Source organism: Vombatus ursinus, unplaced genomic scaffold, assembly GCF_900497805.2.
Source record: "Vombatus ursinus unplaced genomic scaffold, bare-nosed wombat genome assembly UNPS02014797.1, whole genome shotgun sequence".
Lineage (NCBI taxonomy): Eukaryota > Metazoa > Chordata > Mammalia > Diprotodontia > Vombatidae > Vombatus > Vombatus ursinus.
This window is the reverse complement of record NW_020954575.1, coordinates 2,290,142-2,316,376: the sequence shown is the minus strand read 5'-3', so window position 1 is coordinate 2,316,376 and position 26,235 is coordinate 2,290,142. Positions and strand designations below refer to the sequence as shown.

At 35.1% G+C, this 26,235-nt stretch overlaps 1 protein-coding gene across 9 annotated transcripts in view; it reads right to left on the bottom strand.

Moving 5' to 3' along the window:
• Positions 1–26,235, bottom strand: part of BCAS3 (BCAS3, microtubule associated cell migration factor) — a 781,854-nt gene that overhangs the window by 676,363 nt on the left and 79,256 nt on the right. For all 9 annotated transcript variants that reach the window (XM_027870394.1, XM_027870395.1, XM_027870393.1 and 6 more), the window contains exon 7: positions 9,533–9,605. In XM_027870394.1, the coding sequence (XP_027726195.1) occupies positions 9,533–9,605 (73 nt within the window). The remainder of the gene's footprint in view (positions 1–9,532; positions 9,606–26,235) is intronic.

Here is a 26,235-nt window from a genome sequence, read left to right as displayed (position 1 = left end):
TACTTGCCTCCAATGACAAATAAGACATGCACAGACAGCAAGAAGCATACAAAGTTAGGCTAATTCTAAAAGTAACTGATATTCTCTAAAAGGAGGTTAGGGTAGAGGGACCTGGATTTCTCCATTCCCATAATCTTTCTTGGGACCTTTACTTTTCATCCCTTTCTACTCCTCCTAACCTCTCTAGCTACTACGTTCATAGCTCCTCATCTTGGCTAACACTTTCTTTATTCTTCATAAACTTGAGTCCTTTCATCTCATCTCCTTTTTTTGTATTAATTTAATTTGATTTATCAACAATACATCCATATGCTTTTGAATTTAAAATTTTTCTCCTCCTTCCTTCCCACCACCCTCCCCAAGACAGCACACAATCTGATATAGGCTATACATATACATTCCTATTAAACATATTTTCACATTAGTGATGTTGTAAGTAAGAATTAGAACCAATAGGAGGAACCACCAGAAAGAGGAAACAAAACTCAAAAATAGAGAAAAAAATAGCAAATAGTATGCTTTGATCTGCATTCAAATTCCATCATTTTTTCTTTGGATGTGGATAGCATTTTCCATCACAAGGCCTTTGGAGATGCCTTAGATCCTTGTAGTGCTGGGAAGGGTTGAGTTTATCAATATTAGTCATCACACAACATGGCTGTTATTGTGTACAACGTTCTCTTGGTTCTGCTCACTTCACTCAGCATCAGACCCTACAAGTCTTTCCAGGTTTTTCTAAAGTCAGCCTGTTCATCATATCTTATAGCACAATAGTATTCCATTACATTCATATACCACAACTTGCTCAGCCATTCCCCAATTGAGGGCATCCTCTCAATTTCCAATTCTTTACCACCACAAAAAGAGCTGCTATGAATATTTTTGTACACGTGGCTTCTTTTCCCATTTGTATGATCTCTTTGAGATACAGCCCTATTAGTGCTATTGCTGGGTCAAAGGATATGCACATTTTTATAGTCCTTTGGGCATAGTTCCAAATTGCTCTCCAGAATGGTTGGATCATTTCACTGCGCAACCAACAATACATTAGTGTTCCAAATTTTCTACATCTTCTCCAACATTTATCATTTTCTTGTGTTGTCATCTTGGCCAATCTGATAGGTACAATGTGGTACCTCAGAGTTGTTTTGATTTGCATTTCTCTAATCAATAGTGATTTAGAGCATTTTTTCATGTGACTATAGATGGCTTTAATTGTTTCATCTGAGCACTGCCTGTTCATATCCTTTGACCATTTATCAACTGGGGAATGACTTGTATTCTTATAAATTTGACTTAATTCTCCATATATTTTAGAAATGAGGCCCTTATCAGAGAGACTGGTTGTAAAAATTCTTTCCCAATTTTCTACTTTCCTTCTAATCTTAGTTGCATTGTCTTTGTGCAAAAACTTTTCAATTTAATGTAATCAAAGTCATCCATTTTGCTTTTCGTAATGTTCTCTATCTCCTGTTTGGTCATGAATTCTTCTGTTCTACATAGATTTAATAGGTAAACTATTCCTTGCTCTCCCAGTTTGCTTATAGTATCAGCCTTTATATCTAAATCATGAACCCATTTTGATGTTATTTTGGTATATGGTGTGAGATTTTGATCAATGCCTAGTTTCTGCCATACTCTTTTCCAGTTTTCCCAGCAGTTTTTTTCAAAGAGTGGGTTCTTATCCCAGAAGCTGGGATCTTTGGGTTTATCAAATAATAGATTACTACAGTTATTGACTACTGTGTCTTTGATCCTTAACCTATTCCACTGATCCACCACTCTATTTCTTAGTCTCAATTACTTTTTAATTGCATATTTACCTCTTCAAATACCTGTCAGTTTATGTTACTTTATATATCAATGTGAGAAGATATCGTTTCCTCTTCTTGGATGTGGAACAATGAATATAATACTAGGCTTTTTCAATGTGCTCACTACTTTTGCTCAATTATTTTCTTCTCTTTTTTTCCCATTGTTATAAAGGAAGTTACCCTGTCAGAGAAAGGAATCTACTGTGAAACGAAGGTGATATAAAAACAAAAAGTAACAAGAAAAATTATTTTCAAAAACAAATGGTTGAGGAGGAGGGAGGCCCTTTGCCTTCTCTTGCAATTACTTAGCTTAGGCATGGAGGGATAGAGGCCTCTCTTTCCTCATACTCTTCCTATCCACCTTTCCTCTCCATCTCTTTCTACTCCCATCCTCTCTGGATGTTTTATCCATAAACACATATTTTATGTCAGTAGCATTACAGAAGGTGTTCCAAGAGTCATAATGTAATTTTAAGCAGCTTGAAGCTGCCCTAAAACTTTTGGGACACTGTGGATATTTTTTATAAAATAATAATTCCAAAATTAGCAACTCCTATTTTTTTCATATCCCTATCTGTTGTATATTATTGCTATCTTATAAAGGAAATCCCCTTTGGATTTACTAGACACAATATTCAAACAAAAAAACAACTCATCAGGGATGTTCTCTCCACCCTGACAAAGTTCTAAATAAATTAAGAGGTAGTATTGACAAGATCACAACAAAACTATTTTCAGCATTTATAAAAGGCAAAAAAGCAGTGTGGTAAAGTAGAAATAGCAGTCAATTTTGGAATAAGAGGTCCTGGGTTCAAATCTTCATTTTGCTACTTAGTACCTCTGTGATCTTGGTTAAGTCATTTAACCTAATCTGGCCCTAGTTTCCTCATCTCTACAATAAGATAGTTGAGTTAGTTGGCTTCTAAAGCTCCTCCAACTTTAAATCTATGATCCTATGAACTTCCATAAAAATCATCTTAATATATTTCTACTTATAAAGTTATCTTGTTGATATAATCAGGTTTTTTAGATAATTATTTGTCACTTCCTATCAAAAATTCTTTTTTAATAACTTTTGGTCCTCATACCTATTCCCTAAAAAAAAATCTAAAGAGGGTTTAACCATCTCATATAAGACACACATTTTTGGTTCCTACTTTTCAATAACAATTACATAGTATTATTAGGATTCACAGATTTCTAATACACAAATTGTTCTTCCACCTTCTAAGACTTTTGTGTTATGTGTGTGTGTGTATAAATATTATCCAAAAAATGGGTTCTACTCTACACTGAATTTCTTCATTGAGGAGCTGCATTCTCATGAAATCACATATCATAATGTGACATATACAGGTATAAACATATATATCACAAAATGTCAGCTATGGTGGACCTTATAAATGGTATAGTAAGAAGAACATCTGATTTTGAATCAAGCTACTTTTGTTAGATATTATGTAGTTAAATGTATTGGATATAGCCCTAGACTTGGAGTCCAGAAGAAGAGGGCTGAAATCCTATCTCACACTTGCTATGTGAACCTGAGCAACTCACTTAACCTCTCTCAATCTCAGTTTACTCCATCTGTAAAATGATAACATTTGTACTTTAGAAAAATCACATTAGTGGCTGAATGGAGGATGGAATGGAGTAGGGGGAGACTGAATGTAGACAGACTCACTAGCAGGCTACTGCAAAAGTCCAGGCAGGAGGTGATGAGGGACTTCACCAGACTGGTGGCAGTGTCAGAGAAGAAAAGGGGGTATATTCAAGAAATACTGGAAAGGTGAAACAAACAACCTCTCCCACCCACCTCTCCCACCCATATTCAATCTGGTAACAGACTGAATGTGAGGGGTGAGAGACAGTGAGGAATCCAGGATGACAGCAAGGTTTTTACCAAGGATGTGTCTGATTGGGATACAACTCACAGCAAGAAGAAATGTCCAGAGACAGATGGACATCTTGATTAGTATATTGGTAGCCCAGACATACTAAAACAGCAAGAGGAAATCTATCACGATATCGGTTATTCATGGGAAAATTTGGACAAACACACAGGAAGAATAGGTATAGAAGAGTTGTTTCCTGCCTTTGTAGAAGGATTAGAAAACAAATACTTTTCATAGGTCTTTGAAAATACCTAAGTAAATCACATCAAATCATTATGGCATAAATCATATAAATTTCTACTTACCTATCACAAATTCTGCTTTTGTTTAAATTAAAATTTAAACTTCAAAATATAAACACTAAAGCACTACAAGGCAGCAATATAATTACTGTGTTATTGTGGACAACCTCCTTTAGCAATAAATACTTAAGAATTCATTTTGTTCTTGTGGGGGGGGGGGGGGCAATTGGGCCTAAGTGACTTGCCCAGACTCACACAGCTAGTAATTGCTATGTGTCTGAGGCTGGATTTGAACTCAGTTCCTCTCTATCCACTGTACCACTCAGCTGCCCCAATTTTTTTCTTTTTTTTTAAAATATTAAATGATACATTTTCCAAACCATATAATTACTTCCCAATATATCCTATTTCATATAAAGCCCTCTTAAAAAAAATGAAAACAGGAAGCAAAACCAATCAACACAGCAAATACATCTGACAGGCTATGCAAGCATTCTATAGCCAGGGTTGTACACCTTTCTACTATATGTCCTTTGGAAACAAGACTGGTAAATGTACTCAGTGTGACTTTATATGCCCTTTAATGTTGTTTTCATTTACAATGTCATAGTCATTGTAGATATTCTAATTCTTCTTTCTTTACTCAGCAAGGGTTCACGTAAGTCTTTTTCTCAGAATCCTTCACATTCATCATTTCTTATGGCAAAATAATAACATATTACAGTAATGTGTTGTCATTCCCCAGTTTATGGGGACCCACTTTCTTCCAGTCTTTTGCTACCACAAAAAAGTACAGCTATTACTACTTTTCTATCTATGAGACCTTTCTTTCTGTAATTCACTGCCTTTCGGTATGACAAATTGTAGCAACGAAACCTTAAGAAAGCTTTCTACAAGAATCAATTGCTAGGACTGTAGAATTATACCAGTTAACCAAGAACTGTAATGCAACAATTGCAATAAACAGAACACACAGTCCTATATCAAAATGTTCATGAGATTATAAACACTCTAACAAACACATCACACACTATAAACAGTTTGGAAAATTGTAAGCAGATAACACAGCAAGAAGTCGAAACAAACATTCTTACTTCTGGTCAGCCATGACCATTTTTTTTATAAAAGGTAAAAAATAAAATAGCAGTACATTAAAGTAAGAATATACATTGAACAATGACTTGAAGATAGAGGTGAAGGTTTAATTTATACCTTTATGAAGGGGAAAAATCATTAAGCACTTAAGTTGAGGCAGAAAAAAAAAAAACAACCCTGAGTATTACAATAAGAATATAGAAATCCATCTATTGGAATTAAGAATTAAGTTCTCAGAAGTAAGTATTTTCTATAAGGTACAGAAAGGTATCAAAAATAATAGTAAATATGGTTGTATCTCACTTAACTTGCACCTTCTGGGTTTCGTGTAAACATGATAAAGGCAAAGAGCAACAAAAGAGAGGACAAAGCAGAAATTGTTAGAAATCCCCCCAAAAAATGGGTGGCCCCAATCCCTAGAACAAAGCAGAAATACATGTTGAAGAAGAAATGTGAGGGGAGAAGACTAGATGACTCTAGCTCACCATTGTTGGGAAGGAATAAGAGGGTATAAGTGTAAGAGAGAATTAGGAATGATGAGATTATCCTTGGGGACTATCCCCACAGAAGTGGGTACAGGAGTTCAGCAATCATCCAGAAGACGGAAAAGGATCACTGATGGGAAGTTTGGAGTGAAGACCACTTTCCATAGTACTTACTTCCTGCTGGGTCCCCCAATGGGATTAGGACACAAGAGGTGGTATAGCAAGGGTGGGAATATTGAGGGCAGGGAGGAAGGATTCCCATTTTCTCTGCCAGATGTGGTAGCATCTACCAGACGCTCTGATTCAAATTCCTTTTCCTTTCAACATGTTCAGGTATCTTCCTATACATTTAAAAAGTCTTCACTTGCATCATACTATTAGGATTTGTGAGAAATTATTTCTCTCTGGTATTTTCCCTTTTCTATTTTTTCATCCAAAAATCAATCAGTGTGTGAAATCTTTCTAAAAGACATACCCAGCCAGGAGGGGTGAAATCTAATCAAAGACAGTAAAAGAAATTCTACCTGTAGGCTAATGGGTGCATTCCTGTTCATTGTGTTTACTCAGATAGGTCTAGGAAAATATGGATCCTCCTTTCTGCCAGACAGATAATATGGAAATTGATGAGGCTCTTTTACCAAAATATGGATGATCCAAGTCATGTACCCCAAACACCTTCAATTTAAGATAGTACACCTCCCATTATAATATTCATTCTCTCTTATTACTTATTGACTAATCAGAGTTGATTTTCACCTTCAGGTGCACCCCTTTTTCAAAAGTCTTAACAAATATCAAAGGTTCAACAGGTGTGCTCTCTTTGGCTACCGAGGGAACAATGAGCCTGTTTTTGTTGACCATTTTTTAAACGTAGTCAATAAAAATTATTTTAATTTACCCAGAAACTCAGTCTCCCAGAACTTTTTTAAAACATCACAGACTGAGGTCAAAATATGCCAAGAAAAGGAATGAATCTATTCAAAAACCTTCAAAGCTATTTCATTTGAAATGGCAAAAAAAAAACCCTGTGAACTACCAAAGTATACAAATAATTAGGAAGTAGCTGAATAAATTTTGCTAAATTAATGAAATTGATAGAGGACTACAATATAAAAGAAAAAAGAAAAGTGTAAATCCAAAGAAGTATGTAAAGGTTCAAAAAAGAACTTCATAAATGACAACATGAGAAGGTATGGAGACACAGCATTTATGAAGGTTTGAGATAATTCCAAGTTCAATAGGAATCAACACTGAAAGCCACAAGACGCTAGAGCAATTACAGGATACATTAATGGAAATTTAGGATACAGAACATGGGGAAGTCATAATTTCTCCATACTGTGTCCTGCTCATAACATGTTTTGCATACTTTTTTTCAATTTTGGTGCTACAAATGAAAAAGTAAATGATCAACTGGAGAGTATTTAGAGAGAGACCAGGAAGTCACCAGAAGGGGTGTACTGGTCATGCTGCATGATGATTCAGTGAAGGAACTGGGGGAGTGTGGTCTGAAGAAAAGAAAACTTACAGGTGACATGATAGCAGTCATCAAGTATCTGAAGGACCATCAAGGAAGAAAAACTAGACTTGTTCTTCTTGATCCTAGAGGGCAAAACTGGGAGCAATGGGCAGGAGAATACAAAAAGGCAAACAGCTGAGATAAAAGCAAATAATTCCAATTATGAAAGCTGTCCAAAAGTGAAATGGCCTTTCTCAGGAAAGAGTAAAATAATCTGCACTTGAAATCTTTAAGAAAAGATTGGATGACTACCTGTCAAGTATTACGACATTATTCTGTTCAGGTAGAAGCTTAGATGGCCTCTGAGGATGCCTGCTAATCTGACATTCTGTAAGTTTATAATTTATACAAAAGAATCCAAAGTTAAAAAAGTGGGATTAAAAGAACAATATGAATATTGATGAAGAAACACTACCAAAAAAACTATCAAAATTATTAAAGTAGGCAGAAGAGAGATCTAAAGGAGAACAAAAAGGGTCACTGTTAAAATGTAGGTGTCCTTTTAAGAAATTTTAAGAAGGTTTCTGTTTAAGGCCTTATTTGCATTTTTGTTCCTTAGTTGTTAAATTAATTGGTAATATTTGCTGAGAAATAATATGTTCACAATAAATAAATGAAACAATTCTCAAAAAGAAGCATAAACTATAAACAACCTTAATAATAAGAGAAATTTGCAAATCAAAATAACCCTGAGGTTTCACCCCCTACCAAGAAAACTGGTGAAGATCATAAAAGGATGGGAATGGAAAATGTTGGAAAGGTTGTAAATAAACAAGCAAACTAATCCATTGTTGGTGGAGCTGTAAATTAATACTCCAAAAAAAGCAATTTGGAATTCTGCAATTAAGGTACCTAAAATGTCCCTACCCTTGGATCCACAGGTTCCACTGCTAGGCATATATATACCTGGGACCCTCATGACAAAGAGAAAGGCTCCACATAAATCAAAACATTTAAAACAGGACTTTTTGCAGAGGAAAAAAACTAGTAATAAAGTAGATGCCTATAAGTTTGTGAATGCATAAATAAACTGTGGCACATGAATGTAATGAGATATTATTATACTATAAGAAATATGATCAATACAAATAAGCATAGAAAGATTTACATGAAAAGACAGAAAAAACAATTAATGAGAGCTAAGAAACAATATAGACCATGACTATAACAACGTAAATAGAAAGAACCATTATCAGAATACAACTAAAAATGAATGCTTTGAAATTACAAAAAACAAGGTTGATTCTAAGGGAGACACCTCTCCCTAAACTTTTGGCAAGGTGGAAAGCTGAACACTGTCATTCAACATCGCATATAATGTCATATTATGTCAATTTACTGGTTTTGTTGATTTTTTTCCTCTTCTTCCTCTTTATCATTTTTTTTGTTAATTCTTTGTTATAAGGACTGGTTGATGAAGAAAAATAGGGACACAGAGGAAATTTTAGGCATGTAAAAACAAAAGAGAGAAATAAATATTTCCTTCTAAAAATCTTAGCCATAGGACCAAGCACACACAACAAATACTTACTGACAACTACACAGTAATTCTGGGTACTTAGAGACAATAGTCTGGCGGCCTAGGAAATCACCAAGGCCTAGTAAGCCCTTTGAAACATAAAGCAACTGCAAATATTTTTTGGAAGAAGTGCAATGGCTAGGTTAACATGTTACACCACTGGTTCATCCATTCTCTACTCTTCTCCCTCCCCTTCCAAACCCCAAATGATTTTATATATAATGTCACCAATTTTTGTAAATGCTCCTCCCAAATTAAAGAAACATGACGGGGAAGAAATGAGAATATCTGGGAATTTTTTGTTTTCACTGTTATACAATGTTATGAATCTACATCACAGTTAGCCTGTAAGTAGAGTCAATATTAGCATACCTACTCTACAGTTAAATGACTAAATTAGCACTGCTGGAGCCAATACAACATAAAAATTCAGAGCCATAAAGCCACTGCACTTGCTCAGTAAAATCAGGGAAAAGACTTCATTTACTTCAAATTACAGAAAATTTGTGGCGGCAAAAGAAATAAATAGGTGCCATTGATCAAGGGAAAAAAAAGAGTTAAACAGGAAGAGATACAAAAAACACTTCGCCCTGACTCATGAGAAAAAATGGAAAGTCCATGGGTATGGGACCTTGCATGCAATGTCAGAAGTTTTGATATATTTATTGATTTTATGGAATGTTTTTCCTCTTTTTTTTTAAGTATTTGTCATAAGGGATGTCTTTCTAAGAGGTGCCAAAAGTAGCAACAGTGGTGGAAATTGAAGACGTACAAACAAGATACTGCATTAAAAATGCATTTGTTCTATGCTTCCATGAACAAAAAATTCGATAGGCATGTTACAACATAATCTTACGGTTTAAAAAAATAGAGTTTAGGAAATCAATGATTTTCTGGAGTTTTAGCAACGAGTCACTCTTAAGAGTGGCTGAAAAAACATTTTTAAAAAAGATTTTTCCTTACCCAGAAGATCCAATGCTCTTACAAACACCAAGCAGAGGCCTCTTCTCAGCAAAGTTGTCACACTTCTGTGAATCTGTTAGAAAGCATAAAAAAGGCTAAAGTTAGAAAAGTATTCTTGTATATTTTCCCTTTTTTAAAATCATCTCTAAAGGTTTCCAGCTGCATATGATGGTTAAGACACATTAATTATGAATTTGTGTTTTTGGTGTGAAATCAAGAAAGACCAAATCTTCTCCAAAGAAAGTAAACAATATCCCCTCCCATCTGACCTTTCAAGTTTAGTAGCTATTCACTAGTTAGCTATCTTTATATGATCTAATGAACAAAAATTTCTTAAGATACTAAAATATGAGCTGTTTCAATAGGTGGCTAGACATAAAATTTAAATACTTTCACAATATACTACACATTGTACTCATCAGAATTTTCTTCTTCACCAAGAAAGGACTTTAAATGAAGGAGGCTCTGAACCATTCTTTTTCATGAAAATGATACTCACCTTTGTGATCATCATAATCACTGTAACAACAATTATTGTTCTCACCAATCAATAAATCAATAAGCCAATCAATATTTATTAAGCAAGTGTTATGTCCCAGGTACTGTACTAAGCACTGAGGATACAAAGAAAGGAAAAAGGCAGTCCCTCCTCTGAAGGAATTCACACTCTAATTGGAGAGACAACATCCAAACAACTATGTAAAAAACTATGTAAAAGCTATATACTGGATAATTTGTAAATAATCAACAAAGAGAAGGCATAACTTTTATGTAAATTGTGCTATGTATAATTATTAGCAGAAATAATTCTTCTTAGAAGTTAATACTGCCTGTGATATCAAAAGCAATACAAAAATCAAATAAGCTCCTAGAGGCCCTTTCCATTTCTATAAAATACATGGCTTTCATCTACATCAGGGAGGCTGATGAAGGCATAAACAAGTAGAGAATAGTGCCTAGGTATAATATCAGCACCAAAGTAGGAAGAGTGAAGAGAGCCTGGCATCACCTAAGTCAGAAGGGGGCTTCTCATAGGATCACTAATCCTTTTGGTCTACTTGCTAAAATCTGAAGATCAGCTGATCCAAGGTCCAGACATCTTTCATCTGACTCAGTCACACATATATGCACCATATCTCCTCCAGGGATTCAGTTTTTTGCTTATCTTTCTAGTGACTACGATCCATAATGTTTCCCAGCTCCTTCTTCTCCCTTCATTTCCCCAGATGTCTTAAGTTAAGTCTTATCCCTTCCTTTGTGTGAGTTAAAAATATGTCAAATAAAGGCTAAATAAAGGTAATATTTAGAATCACTGCCTCTTCTGGAGAATCCTATAAAAAGCAGCTGAAATGGACTAGGACATGTTATTTTCTCATTCTCAAATAAAATTCCTGTGTCCCCAGTAGAACAAATGATTTCCCCCATTTAATAGAAAGAAAAATAGGATAAACAACATGCTAAAAGTTGTGGGGAGTTATAGCTGTGACTTTTACCAAGGGCCTCTTGAGTTCTGATCCAAGGTTCTTTTTAATTAACCACACAGTGAAATTACTCATTTGCACTGTTAGGCTCTGAGCTTTTTAAAAATAGAAAGGAGAAAAGGTAAAAATATGATAACAGAACAACAGAATTGGTCTTAAAGGATCCTTAACCATGTGTACTAAATGTAATCAAGTCTACAAGAAAGTCCTTTTCTAGCACCATCCTCAGGGTAAGGACAAGGCTTTTGTCTAGAAGACCACTGAGAAGACTGGCACGCAGGCTGCAATGCTGTATTTGACAGAATCAAAGTATCACAAGATTACAGCTAAATGGCTATCTATACCAGAAGGATTTGAAATGAGGTGCTCTGACTCGGAGCCAGGGATCCTTTGTCCTATGTCATGCTGTCTCCTTATGAGGTAACACAGCTTCCAACTTTCAAAGGAGGAGACAAAGTGGGGGGGGGGGAGCTAGGTGGCAGAGTGGATAAAGCACTGGCCTTAGAGTCAGGAGGACCTGAGTTCAAATCCAGCCTCACCCACATAACACTCACTAGCTGTGTGACTCTGGGCAAGTCACTTAACTCCAATTGCCTCATATAAAAAAAAATCAAAAACAAAAACAAAGAGACAATAACAAAGGTGGGAATTAAGGAAGAAAAATTTTGCATCCAATGAGCACCACAATGTACACCTTACTAGATTATATCATATAATGAAGGACACATAGTTTTTCAAAATGAATGGAGTCTCTGGATCTCCTTGTACGAAGGGTTCTATTGTTGACACAAATCATTAAATTAATACTTCCTGCTGCAAGCAATATAATTGGAAAAAATAAAATCACAAAAATAAAAAAAATCAAAATCAAAAAAAAATTGAATATTGCAAAATTCAAAAAAAAAACATGGTTAAAAAGAAAAGATATGGAAAGACATTCCTCTACCCTATTCCTCTGCAGAGGTAAGAGGTTTAGCAGTGTGATACTATAGATATATATAGATATATATAGATATACATATATACATATATATTCATGCTTTTTTGATGTAGTGATCATTGTTGCTGATTTTTCCTCTTCTTTCTATTTTACAATTTTTGTATTAAAAATATTATACGTTATATAGGATGGAGCACTATGAGGAAGAGACTGGGAAAAATTATGCAAAATGTAAAAAATTCATAAATAAAAACTTATTTAAAAAAAAACAAAACATTTTTATGGGCAGGTAGATGACGTAGTGAATAGAGCACTGACCCTGAAGTCAGGAGGTCCTGAGTTCAAATCCAGCCTCAGACCAAACTATTGACACTAGCTGTGTGACCCTGGGCAAGTCACTTAACCCCAACTGGCTAAAAATAAAAAATAAAATAAATATATAAATAAATACATTAAAAACATTTTTAAAGCTGTTTGAACTAGTGTATAGATTGAGAAGCAGAGTCTATTTTATAAACCAATGGTATTTTTACCTAGGAAAGCATCTGAAATATATTTGTTCAAAACTTAATTTACAATGGATTGTATACTGGTACCCTTTTCAAAACAAATTTATCAGATCCTATCATTAACAATATCAGCTTTAACCCAACTATTAATAATTAACAGATCTAGTACATACACATTATTTAAGTTACATATTAATTGTGACTAAAGTTAATCCATACAAGTTTAACTTCACTCTGACATATTTGGGTAACTGTAGTATTAAGATGGTTCATATCAATAACTTTATGTTCAACAGGAAGTTTATGTATAACTTCAAATTAATAAATGTATTTTCCTTGTCTCTCTCCTGGGTTTTACCAGCTCTCTGTGGTTTCCACCTATACTATACACACTGGTCTGAAATTTCGGTAAATGAAACATTTCTGGTCTGTAAAAATAATAATTGCTAAGTTAGGATTTAGATTCATTTTTAAATATGAACCTCATCTGATAGTGTATAGTGGTCCAGTGAACTTTTCTCTATACAGGAAAACCACATTCACCTTAGTGAACAAACATATACTAACAGCATATCAATCCACAGATAAATGTAGTTTAAATTTTTATATTTTTCAAAGTAAAGACCTTACTTAAACACAACATCAAATAAATTTGAAAACCCATAAAAGCAGGAAAATTAATGAGCAGGGACATGGCATAGATGAATGTGAATAATAAAACCCTTCTAAAATACAAACTACCCATATATGATATGTTTTGAGAAAAATGTATTCAGGGCATGCCTCATACTACTTTATGATTAAGTCAGAAATTGGAAGACATCTTGATCTGCATGAAATAAGTTAATTTTCTGACAATTTGAACTAATACATTAGAAAAATCATTACTATAGTGACATTGAAATCTCATGAACATGGTAGCTATTAACCTGATTTTTCATGCAGTACAAATAGCAACTGTGCTCTCCACAATGCCTAATGGTGTCACTACCTCATGTGTAATTCCGGGGAAAATGTAATCCTCCAAGTTGTGGAGGATTAATTTTTTTATATATAAAATGGTGTGTTTATTCACATATGGGATAGAATGACGTTACACACACCTGCTCTACACAGTGTTTAACTGAATGAAGTATGATGATGAAAATGAAAAACTGCTAGCTAAATCCACCAAATGTAAAAAGTAAAGCAATCCTGTCACAAAGTCCTTTTCTTAAACTCCTTTTATTCTAAATCCTTTTAATTCTGTCCTATAACACTCTAACATTTATAAAAAGCTGAAAATCCTGATAAATCACACAATTAAAGTAATGAAAATGGACCTGCCTACCAATAAGATGCCACCTCCTAGCATTTCACTTAGCTAAATGGTTTTTTTAAAAATTCAAAACCATGTGCAGCGGAGAAAATGATAAATACCACCCTTACCCCACCAACTTGCACTTGCTTAAATGAACTTTCATATTGCCCTGAAACAAATGCAATCTGCCTCAGAAATCAACTTTACCCATTCATATACATCTAACTACTTGTTAAATCTTGAGACACGTTTAACAGCACAGTCCCTTGAGGTCCTTGCACATAATGATTAAAATCTGTGTAATGAAGACAGTTGATGAAATAGAAGATCAAAACTACTCAGAAAAGAAATAGACATATAGATTCTGCTATCTTATAGCTTCTAAATTTGGCCACCACAAACACTATCTATTGGTCTCAAATAAACAAGCTTTCCTTATAATTCTTATTCTTGAAATCCTGCTTTAGGTAGTGGCACTCTAAATTTTAAACATGTTCTCTTGCCCAAGGTGCTATATGTAACCATGATATGTAACTAATTCAGACAGTGTGTGATTCCTTTCTAGAAGATGCATGTATACATACACATACATAGCGGGTGTGATGTCCCACAGACTACAGAGTTCCTATTTCTAGAGAGAAACTCTATCTTTGGAAAGCATAAAAATAACTTTTAGGAATCTCTTCATCACATATAGTTTTAAATGTATTTCAGGTCCATTATCTGCAAGAGCAATTATCCATATTCTAGAAATGACAGACCTTCATTGGACAGAGATCTTAGAGGACATCTAATTCAACCACCCCATTTTTTATTTTTTATTTTTGCAAACAAGGGAAAAGAGCCCCAGACTCCTCATCTGTAAAATAAGAAAATTAGTTTAGCTTAGACTCTTCAATTTTAATAATACTGGAACTTGACCTCCAAGGTGGTAAAGGGAATTTACTTTTCAAATAATCTAAAAGGAATTCATATGAAGCTTTTCAAACCATAAGATGAAACAAACAGTAGAGCAGATAAGCTGAGGTTTATTTCCCTACACTGCACATAGATACGATGGGGATATGAAGATGGAGGCAGGAGTGTCAATAACAATTTTATTTCACTTAAAAAATAAGTTTAAAGCAATCTTTTCTTGTGACAATCACTTCCATTTGATAGACATTTAAATGATACTTTCAACATATATATTATTGCAGCAACACAACAGAGTGCTAAAGCATTCTACAAGAACAGAATTTTTCGAGGTCAGAATCTGTACAGAAGCATTGTAACTGGAAAACAGAACTGTCATGTGATACAATTACAAAGGTACCAACTAATGATAAAAGAGAGAAGGAATTTGATTGTGACTCTGACTATTCCTACTCCTCCAAAAGTTGAAGAATGCTTTTAAATCCCTACTTAAGATCAATCTTGATTTTCCTTTGGAAATGTTTCTCCTTCCATCATAACAGAAGTACACATTCCTAACAATCAATCAACAAGCATTTATAAAGTGCTAAGTGCCAGGCACTGTGCTGGGTGCTTAAGTCGCAAAAATGAACATTATACAGTCAGTATCCTCAAGGAGCTCACATTATATGAGGGGAAGCAAAACGTACACATATAAGTTTATACAAAATGAGCACAAAACAGGAGATCCAAGGTAAATTAGGGGGACAGGATTTAGGAAGAGGGGAAAGGAATAATCAAGAAAGACTTCATACATAAAATGGTCTTTGAGGCCTTCCTGATAAGGTCTTTCCTCTTAGGGCTTCTAAGAAATAGAAATGAGAAGGAAGTTCATTCCAAGTTTGGGGGAAAGACACAGGGACAGGAGCTGGAATGACACGTGTATAGAAGTGCATGAAAGCTTCTTTGACTGGACAGAAGAGCATGTAAAAAGAATAATACATATTAAGACTGAAAAGGTAAGTTAGATCCAGGGTGTGAAGGACTTTCAATTCCAGACCCCTTTAAGCTTTATCCCAGGGAGACCACTAGAGTTTACTGGGCACAGTAATGACATAGGCAATCTCCTGTTTTAGGAAGTCACTTTGACAGCTATGCAGTGGAAGACAGACTGGACAGGGGAGAAACTTGAGACAGGAAGACCAAATAATACGGCTGTGACTCATGACAAAACCAAACTGGGAAGCAGTTGGTCTGTAGCAACACCTAAGCTCTGTCTGTGGCACCTCTACTTCCACATAGCATAATTTATGTGATTTTCCTTCCTCACTTAGACCCCTTCCTTCTCCTTTGGTACATGTGCTCATGTTCCACTTACCCTACCTCTATTACAAAACCCTCTCTAGGAAAAAGATCTTATAAAATTATTCACATGGTGGAATAAATGGCTAAGAGGGTTGAAGATATTAGGACTCTATAGGGGTATTTGCATTTTGACAGGAACAAAATCAAGTCTAAGAAATTACTCTCAACCATTCAAGAATTTCAGAAATCAGCAAGCTAGGATTTGAGTAAAATCTTCTCAAATATCCTATTATAACACCAACATAATGCCACTTACTCAAGCTCATTATTAAACCAACCTTGGGTAGGCATGGGTATCACATAAAAATCACTAATAAAACCTAATTAGATGAGAGCACACAGGAATGTCAGTTTCGAAAAATCAAAGAACTATCACTTATTCGTAGTCTTGTCCTGAAACTTAGCAGTTTCATTGGGTGTTAAGACATTTGAAGCACAATCCCCTCAATGTTGAGCGGGTTTCATCTCCAATGCACTCTTGAAATAGCTCGCTTGACCTAAGAGGAGAGGTTAAAGAATAATTTCCTAGAGCAATTCAGATGGAGGTCCCTGTCCAACTACGGTAAACACAATTTTGAGGTACAAGTTATGTTAGTTTGAAATACTAACCAAACGTTGTTTTGTACCTTATTCCAGAATCTAATTACATAGGAACAGAAACAGGACATATGGTAAAAATTTTCAGAGCATTTTCTGTAGTTTAGAAAGTCCTTTATGAAGTATGGCATATTTTGCAAGTAAAACAAAGACATGGAGATGACCCCGAACTTTTGAGTTCATGAAATCCATAAAAGAATTGTTTTTCCTAAAATATACTTAATAATAAATATTTTTTTGAGGTCACCTTATAAATCTCACTTTCTAAAAGAAAAATCACAGTTCATTTTTTTCTTTGCCCATGGGTATTCATATTTATTCAACTGAAACAATTCAATACTCACTAGGTGCTTCTACTGAAAACACATAGGAATGTCAGTTTCTAAAAATGAAAGAACTAGCACATATTTATAGTTTTGTCCTGAAACTTAGCACCTAAGTCTCAGGATTGTTGTGGGAATAAAATGAGATAATATTTGTAAAGTGCTTTACAAACCTTAAAGATATTATATAAATGCAAGATAGCTGTTGTGATTATATTCTTTTTATTAAGACATTATTATATTATATATTATATTATGTTCTTTTTAACAACTACATGTTTCCAGGGGCATCTTGATTTTGATACATGGAATTTTAAACCTTTTTAACTTCAAAATATCCCAGTACACAATGGAAAATTATGGAAGAATGACAGATATAATGGAAAAGAGCATTGGATTTCAAGGAAAAAAAATTCGTGTTGATATACCAGCTCTACTACCTACTGCATGTGTAAATGGTCAGCAATTCACTTAACTTCCTCAGTCTCAGTTTCCTCATGTGTAAAGTGGGAGAAAAGGGTGGACTAGCCAACCAACGAGTTCCCTTCCAGGCATAAATCTATGATACTATGTTACTTTTCTGTTCTTAAGATTTGTTTGACCTAATATAGCATGAATAAGCTTCATTTAAAAAATGACATAAGTTATGAAATATCCAAAATATTAAGTATAACCTCAAATGATATACATAATGAGAAAGCATTCAAAAGAAGAGATACATGTGGGTTGAAATAGATGGAATTGTACCTGAGCTTTGAAGATTAGGTAGAATTTGAAATTAGGAAGCAGAAATACCATTTCTAAGAAAGGAAAATAGTATGAATAAGGGTATGGAGGAAGGAAAAAAAACACATATTGTTCAATGGATGGTAAAGAGTTGGGCCAGAATGAAGAAAAGGATTGATATTATAAAAAATATTATTTATATTATACTCATATTTATAAGAGTAGAGAGAAGTAAAACTCAGTAGGAAGGGTGAAGCCAGATTACATAGGTCCCTAAAAACCAACCAAGCAAGTGATATGAAATAGAGGATGATAACGGAGCTTGAGAAGAAGAGTCAAAATTGAAAGCAATGCTTATGAAACATTAGTCTGGTAGCAATATATAAGATAAACCATTTTCCATCATCATATCTATTTGGTATCAACTTCAGGGAACTTCATGGCTCCTCCAAAATAAGCCCTCACTTAAAATCTCATTACCATTCAGTTTTTGAACCTCAATACCTTCTCCACTCCTTCAGTTGCTTTTCCTCTCCGGACTAGAGGGCAGAAGGGTAGAGCAATAAACTCCTCCCTATGCTTTCATTTATAGAACTTACAGATAACTTCATTGTCCATCAGCTTCTATAATTTTCCATCAACTTCATTTTCTCTCCTTAGTTCTGACTCCACGGAACTTCATGCCCTTATGCCAGATAGCTCCTAGATTGCCTCCCCATGCTTTTTGGCTTCTTTTTGTATGTTGCCTTCTCCCCTTTATACTGTAAGCTCCTTAAGGGCAGGAACTTTCTTTTTCTTATTTGTATCTCCAGCACTTAGTACAATGCTTGGCACAAAATAAGCACTTCATAAATGTTTACTGAATTGAACTGAATTGAATCCAAGGTAGAAAATGTAAAAAAAGGTAAATGGAACAGCCAATACAGGCATGAAATGATAAGGACCTACATGAACTAGTACAGTGGCAGTGGGACTGGAATTCAGGAAAGGAGTTGAATCCAAGATATATTTTGAAGGAAGAAATAACAAGATTTGGGAATGGCCAGGATTGGAGGAACTATGGAAATACAGGCACAGTAATCCATTGCTGGTGGAGTTGTGCATAATAATACTGGAAAGCAATTTAGAATCATGCAAATGAAAGTGGTTAAAATGCCCATACACTTTGACTTAGAGAATTCACTATTAGATATATACCCCTGGGAGAACAATGAAAAAAAAGAAAGGCTGTACATGCACCTACCGTTTATGGTAGGCTTTTTTTTTTCTTTATGGGAGCAGTGAACTGGAAACTAAGTAGATGACCATCTATTGGGGAATGCCTAAACATGTTATTGTAAATAAATGTAATGGAATAGTATATATTATATGCGAAAAGAAAAAAAATATGATGAATACAGAGAGGCATGGAAATACTTAAACATATTGATACAAAGTGAAGTAAACCAGGAAAACAATATACACAATGACTACAACAATGTAAATGAAATAACCACCAAAATAATTGAAAATGAATGTTGAAAAATTAGATAGAAAAAACCTGATCCCAAAGAAGAAATATATAAGAAACCTCCATAGACTCTGCAAAAGTAGGCATAGCAATGGGTGAGAAACATAGCATATGATGAGCAAGTTGTTTCTAAAATGTGTTTACTCAGTTCCACTAATTTTTCTCTTCTTTTTTTTAAGAAATTAGCTATAATATTTAAAAGTTCTTTCAGAGAAGGGAGAGATATTCAGGAGGAATTTAGGTTATGTTAAAAACAAAAGATATTGATAAAAATGTATTAAAAAAATGGGTAAAGCTTTTTTAACTTAATTTTATCACTGAATTAACAGAAATCCATTTTCTCTCCCTGCCACCTCCCCTCGTTGGGGAGAAAAAAACCATGTAACAAAATTGCATAGTCAAACAAAACAAATTCAAACACTGGACATGTACAAAACAACTAATGTCTCAATCTATATCCTGAGTCCATCATCTCTAGAAAGAGGTTTGGCATGCTTTATCATCAGTCCTCTCAATGACCACTGAATTGAGTTCTTAAAGCTTTCAATATTATTTGTTTTCACAATGTTATTAAAACGTAAATTGTTCTCCTGGTTCTGCTCACCTCATGCTGCAATAGTTTCTACATAGCTTCCCAAATTTTCTTTGAAACCATCATATGTTCCTTACTTAAGGCCCAATAATACTCTATTTCCTTTACATGTAATTTGTTCAGCCATTCTCCAACTGATGATGAGCCCCTTAGTTTCCAGTTCTTTGCCACCAGAAAAAAAAAAGCTACCATAAATCTTTCTATATATATGGATCCTTTTCTTAGTTCTTTGATCTCTTTGGGGTGTGGGTCCAGTAGTGGTATTATTGCTGGGCCAAAAGGTTTGCTCAGTTTAGTAACATTTGAGCCCTATTTCCAAACTGCTTCCCAAAATAACTAGACCAATACCCAGTTCCACCAAAAATGCATTAATATGCCTATCTTCCTAAAACCCCTCCAACACTGGTAAAGTGGGAGGTGACAGAGAAATTGGGAGTTGCTTAAATTTGCATTATCTAATTATTAGTCATTTAGAACATTTTTAAAAATATGACTAGAGATACTTTGGATTTCTTTTCTGCCTCTGAAAAATAACTCTTCCTAGGCTTTGATCATTTGTTAATTGGGGAATGGCTCTAATTCTTATAAATTTTAAATAATAACCTATACATTTTAGAAATGGGAACTTTACCTGCTTCTCTTCTAATTCTTGATGCATTGATTTTCTTTGTGAAAAAACTTTTTAAATTTAAAATTTGTATACTGATATCTCTGGGTCACATGACCAACAAGATAGGTACCATATATTTTCTCTATTCCTTACAACATCTCAAACCTCTCCAAAAAAGAATTATGCACCAGATACTGAGCAATCTGTGATGTCTTCACACCAAGACTTAGGACACCAAGAACCCAAACAAGGAAAAAAATTCAATCAAACCATCATCAGAGAAGACTAATCCCTTACATTCAAAGGGCTTACTCACAGTTAAAAAACAGTGAGGTGGATCAACAGAACAGATAAGACAAGGGAGAATCAGAAACAATGAAACTTAATACCCTCATTTTATTAGAAAACATAAATGACTTAGGAAAGAACTTTCTATCTGATAAAAAAATTCTGAGAAAACTGCAAAGCAACGTGGCAGAAATTAGGCTTACATGATCTTAATGGATCATATGGATATATGATCTTAATACTAAAGATCATAAAAATTAAAAGAGAATCAGATTGTAAAACTCTTGCAGATATGGGTAGGAGATGTATTCTAAACCAAACAAGGGATAGAGGCAATCACAAAAGAAAATATACAGACATCAATCTACCTAGGATAAGAAGGGAAGGAATTGAATGGGAAAAAAAAAATTATATCAAAATTTTGTTGATAAGGGTTTGACATCCAAGCTATATAAACAATTAAGACAAATACGTGATACAAAAATCATTCTCCAATAGATAAGTGGTCAAGTAGTATAAACAAAAAGTGCTCAAAAAAATTTACAAATTATTAACAAACACGTGAAAGAATGGTCCAAATCACCAAGAATAAGAAGTGATATCTAAACAACTTTGAGTTTCACCTCACAAAAGACAGGAATAGTCAATGTTGGAGGGTAGTAGGAATATTTTGGTGTTAGAGTATGGACATATCAGTCACTTTATTTGCATAATTCCAAGTTGTTTTCCAAAATGGTTGTACTGATTCACCACTTCATCAACAATGTCCTAACGTGTCTATGTTCCTACTACCCTCCAACACTGACTATTCCTGTCTTTTGTGAGGTGAAACTCAAAGTTGTTTAGATATCACTTCTTATTCTTGGTGATTTGGACCATTCTTTCACGTGTTTGTTAATAATTTGTAAATTTTTTTGAGCACTTTTTGTTTATACTACTTGACCACTTATCTATTGGAGAATGATTTTTGTATCACGTATTTGTCTTAATTGTTTATATAGCTTGGATGTCAAACCCTTATCAACAAAAACTGATTCTCAAGAAGTTTAAAAATCTGACTTGCAAAGTCACAGACCCAGTAGCTCCAACCCAGGTTTCCCGATTCCTGGTTCAGTGCTCTTTTTACTAAACCATGCTGCTTTTTTCCTTAGGCAATTGGGGTTCAGTGACTGGCCCAGGGTCACACAGCTAGTAAGTGTCAAGTGTTTGGTCTGAGGCTGGATTTGAACTCAAGTCCTCCTGACTTCAAGTCCAGTGCTCTATCCACCACACTACCTAGCTGCCCCACCACGCTGCTTTTTCTAGTAAGTGGATGGGTTAATAAGTTTATGGCAAAAAAGAAAAAAGTCTTCCCCTTAAGCTATAGGAAAGGCTGGGTAAAGGGAAAGGAAAGAAGCATTTATATAGTACCTACTATGTACAAGCACTATGCTAAGTACTTTACAAATGTGATCTCATTTGAACCTCACAAAAATCATGCTAGGTAGGTGCTGTTATTATCCCCAATTTATAGTTGAGGAAACTGAGTCAAAGAGGATAGTGATTTATCTGGAGTCACAAGGCTGATAAGTGTTTATAACTGAATTTGAACTCAAGACTTCCTGACTTTAGATCCAGTGTTCTCTATACAACCTGACATGCACTGCCTTAAGTATTAAAGGACTGCTTAAAGACTATAGAGTGATAGTGGCAAAATTATCCAAAATTCAAACATTATACAGATTCCCTACATTACAAAATACACAATAAAGTTCCTGTCAGATAGTGTATCATCTTACTAAATAGCGCATAAAGGTATATGGTGGAAAAAGTAGTAGCTTTGAAATTTTAAGACCTCGCTTCAGGTCAAGATTCTGCTATTTGCCTTAAGCAAATCACTTCATCTCTCTGGTTCTGAGTTTCCTCATCTGTAAAAGATGGGGGTTTGACACAAGACAATTTCTACAATTCCTTTCAGCTCTATATCAATGATAGTATTATTTGAGTTAGAGAAAATGATGGAAATGTCTAGTTAAGTAAGTAGGAATATCACAGCCTACTGATCACAAATTAATAAAGTTGGCTTTATCAAGTTGCCATCTCATTATAGAGATTATCCTTTGATCCTTTCATATACAAAAATGAATCTAAGAAGCATTGACCCAAAACTCTAACAAATAGAAATTTTCTGAATGAGCCCAAAATGTTTTTCCTGCCATAAATAGCAAAGATCATGCCAGTTTGTTTAACACATCACCACATAAAGACTGCTTTGACTGCTCATATCTCAACAACAGAAAAATCTCATCTTGGAAAATTCATTCAAATATTTTAAAAGTATATACATCATTTACTATGCAATCTGTCTATTATGTAAGACTATAACCCCAGAGTTCATTTTTAGGAGGGGTGATATTAAATAACCACAAGGAAACCTTGAATTTTGCCCTTTAAAAGGTCAGATTCAGCTGAAATTAGAATCATATCATCCCTCCATAGTCAGTATTTTAGACAAATTGGCATAAAGTGGTCATGTGATGTGGTCAGGACCAAAGCTGCATATGACCAATTTAGAACACTAATACTACAATTAACAAAATAACTATAATCCAAAAAAGATGACTCAAATTTTTTTCAATATCAGCTAAAAATCTACATATGACATAAGGAAATTATAGAACAAAATCTGTTAATGCATATATGCCACAGCCTTTATCTTCCTACACAACCAGATGTTCCTTATAGCATATACCCAAGACACCTGCATGAAGCACTAAAAACTCCTGTGAAAATCTGCTTCTGACAGTTACTATCAGGTCAAATCCTTGGGTGAGTTTTCATATATACTAGGGAATAACTTTCACACACAGAGATCTGAAATCACTTAACACCACCAAGGGGGTTGGCTATGTATACTATTAAGCTTTGTAAACTCATAGAGAGCAAACTAAAAATTTAACAATTTAAGTTGCTTTATGTGTTTCAAAAAATAAATCTTGCTTAAACATCAGTTGAATATTGCCTCACTGAGGAAACAGATATCATCTAAGATGCAAAATACAAAAATATAGATAGATAGATAGATAGATAGATAGATAGATGGAAAATACATGTATGTATGTAGAGAGATATGTGTACATAACACATATCTATATCTATATATCTGTCTACACATAGTATATAGATATGTAGATATAAATTCCCTATCCCTCATCATTCAGTCCCTCATTCCCATCCCCTCAACCCTCTCACCTCAAAGTTTCAAAGAAACATTACTCAGCCTTTCCACTGTGACCTATGGAATGCCTGGCCCATATAGCAACAAATTTCCATTCACTTGAATCTATTCCTCTTAAGTTGTTTCCCCAAGTCTTTCATCCACTAGCTCTTACTGAAACCTGGCTCCCCCATGAACCAACCTGGCCACCCTTTCCAGAACTGACTGTACCCTCACTCACTCCCCTTTGCTCATTATTGGGATGGTGGAGAGTCGGAAAACTCCATTTATACTTCCAGGTTCTCCCCCTGCCTCCATCATTCAGTAACTTCTCTTTTTTGAGGTTCATGCTATTCATATCTACTATCCAATCAAATTCCTGATAGCTGTTGTCTACAAATCCCTAAGTCATTCCTCCTCTTTATTTAATGAGTTTGATACAGGGTTCACAATTTTTCTCTCCCCCAACTTCTGCCCTCATACTAGAGGACTTCCACATACATAGTGACACTCCTTTAAATACCCTACCACTCAATTTCTCAACCTACTCACTTCCCATGAACTACTCCTAAAATCGTCATGTTCTTGATCTTTCTATCACCATAAATGTACCACCTCTACCCTAATGTTTAAGAATTCTGAAATCCTTCTATTTGACCAAAATCTATTGTCTTTTCATCTTTCCCTCTGCTTTCCCTTACAAAATTCTACTCTTCTAACACCCCAGAACCTCTAAATTCTTTCCCAGGCTATCTCCCCTGCAATAATCACTCTTTCTTCTTTTCCCCATCTTGACTTCTTGGTGAACCAGTTCAATCCTACACTGTCCTCGTCTCTTGAATCTCTGGCACCCTTCTATCGCCAACCATACTCAGTCAAGCCTCAGACTGGGATCACTTCCACCAGTCTCTCATTTGCTCATACACACGTGCCACTGAAAAAGTAAAAAAAGTAGAAAACCACGCAACCATTCTGACTGAACCCTCACAGCTGTTAGGCAATCCTATTATACCTCCCTTATCAACTCACTATCCCATTCTACCACACCTTTTCATACTGCCTCAAACCTCTTACGGCTCCTCCCTCAACTGATAACCTTTCCTCATATTTTACAGAAAAAAAATTGAGGCCATTTACTTTGTACTTCCTTTTCTTTCCTCTTATCATTCATATGCCTTCTGCCACGATCTCCTCTTTCACCTCTGTGCCACATGATGAAATAGCCTTACTCCTTACTAAGGCTGACCTCTCCACTTGTTTAAGCAATCCTATTCCACTCTGTCTCCTCTAAGATTGCCCCCTGTCATCCACATACTATCACTTACTTTCAATCTACCTTGTCAAATGGTTCATTCCCTTCTGCCTATAAATATGCCCAAGTCTCCCCCATTCTGAAAAAAAAAACTCACTTGATATTTCCATACTCACTAATGTCTCTCCTGCCCTTTGTAGCTATATTCCTCAAAAAGGTCATCTACAATAGCTGCCTTCACTCTCTCTCCTCTTACTCTCCTTTTAATCCAGCTTCCAACCTTACCATTCCATAGAAACTGCTCTCTCCAAGGTTAGTAATGATCTCTTAGTTGCTAAATCCAAGGGCCTTTTCTCTATCTTTATTATTCTTGTCCTCTCTGCAGTCTTTGACACTGTTCCTCACTCTCTACTCCTTGATATTCTCTTCAATCTAGATTTAAGGGACAACACTTACACCAGGTTCTCCTCTTACCTATCTGACTGCTCCTTCTCTCTCTCCTTTGATGGACTCTCTTTCAGATCACGCCCTCTAGATGTCCCTCAGGGTTGTGTCCTGGGCCCTCTTCTCTTCTCTTTTACTTCACTCTCATCAGCATCCATAGATTTAATTATCATCTCAATGCTGATGATTCTCAAATTTACCTATCCTGTCCCAATCTCTCTGTTGATCTTTAATGTCACTTCTCTAACTGCCTTTCAGACATCTCTAACTAGATGTCCAGCAGACATCTTAAACTCAATATGTGCAAAATATAATTCATTATCTTTTCCCCTAAATCCATTCCTTGCCTCCTACTTCCCTATTAATATTGAGGACAACACCATCCTTCCAGTCTCTCAAGCTCCCAAAATAGAAGTCACTCTAGACTCCTAACTATCCTTCACCCCTTGCCCCATATCCAATCTGCTGCTAAAACCTGTCAATTTCACCTTCATATCATCTCTTGAATATACCCCCCTCTCTCCACTGCCACTGCCACCACTATAGCCTGCTGATGAGTCAGCCTGACTCTTCTTACTCGAAACCATTCTCTAATCAAACACTAAAATGACTTTCCTAAAGTGCAGGTCACCTCCTTACTCAGTAAACTCCAGTATCTTCCTATTGCCTCCAGAAC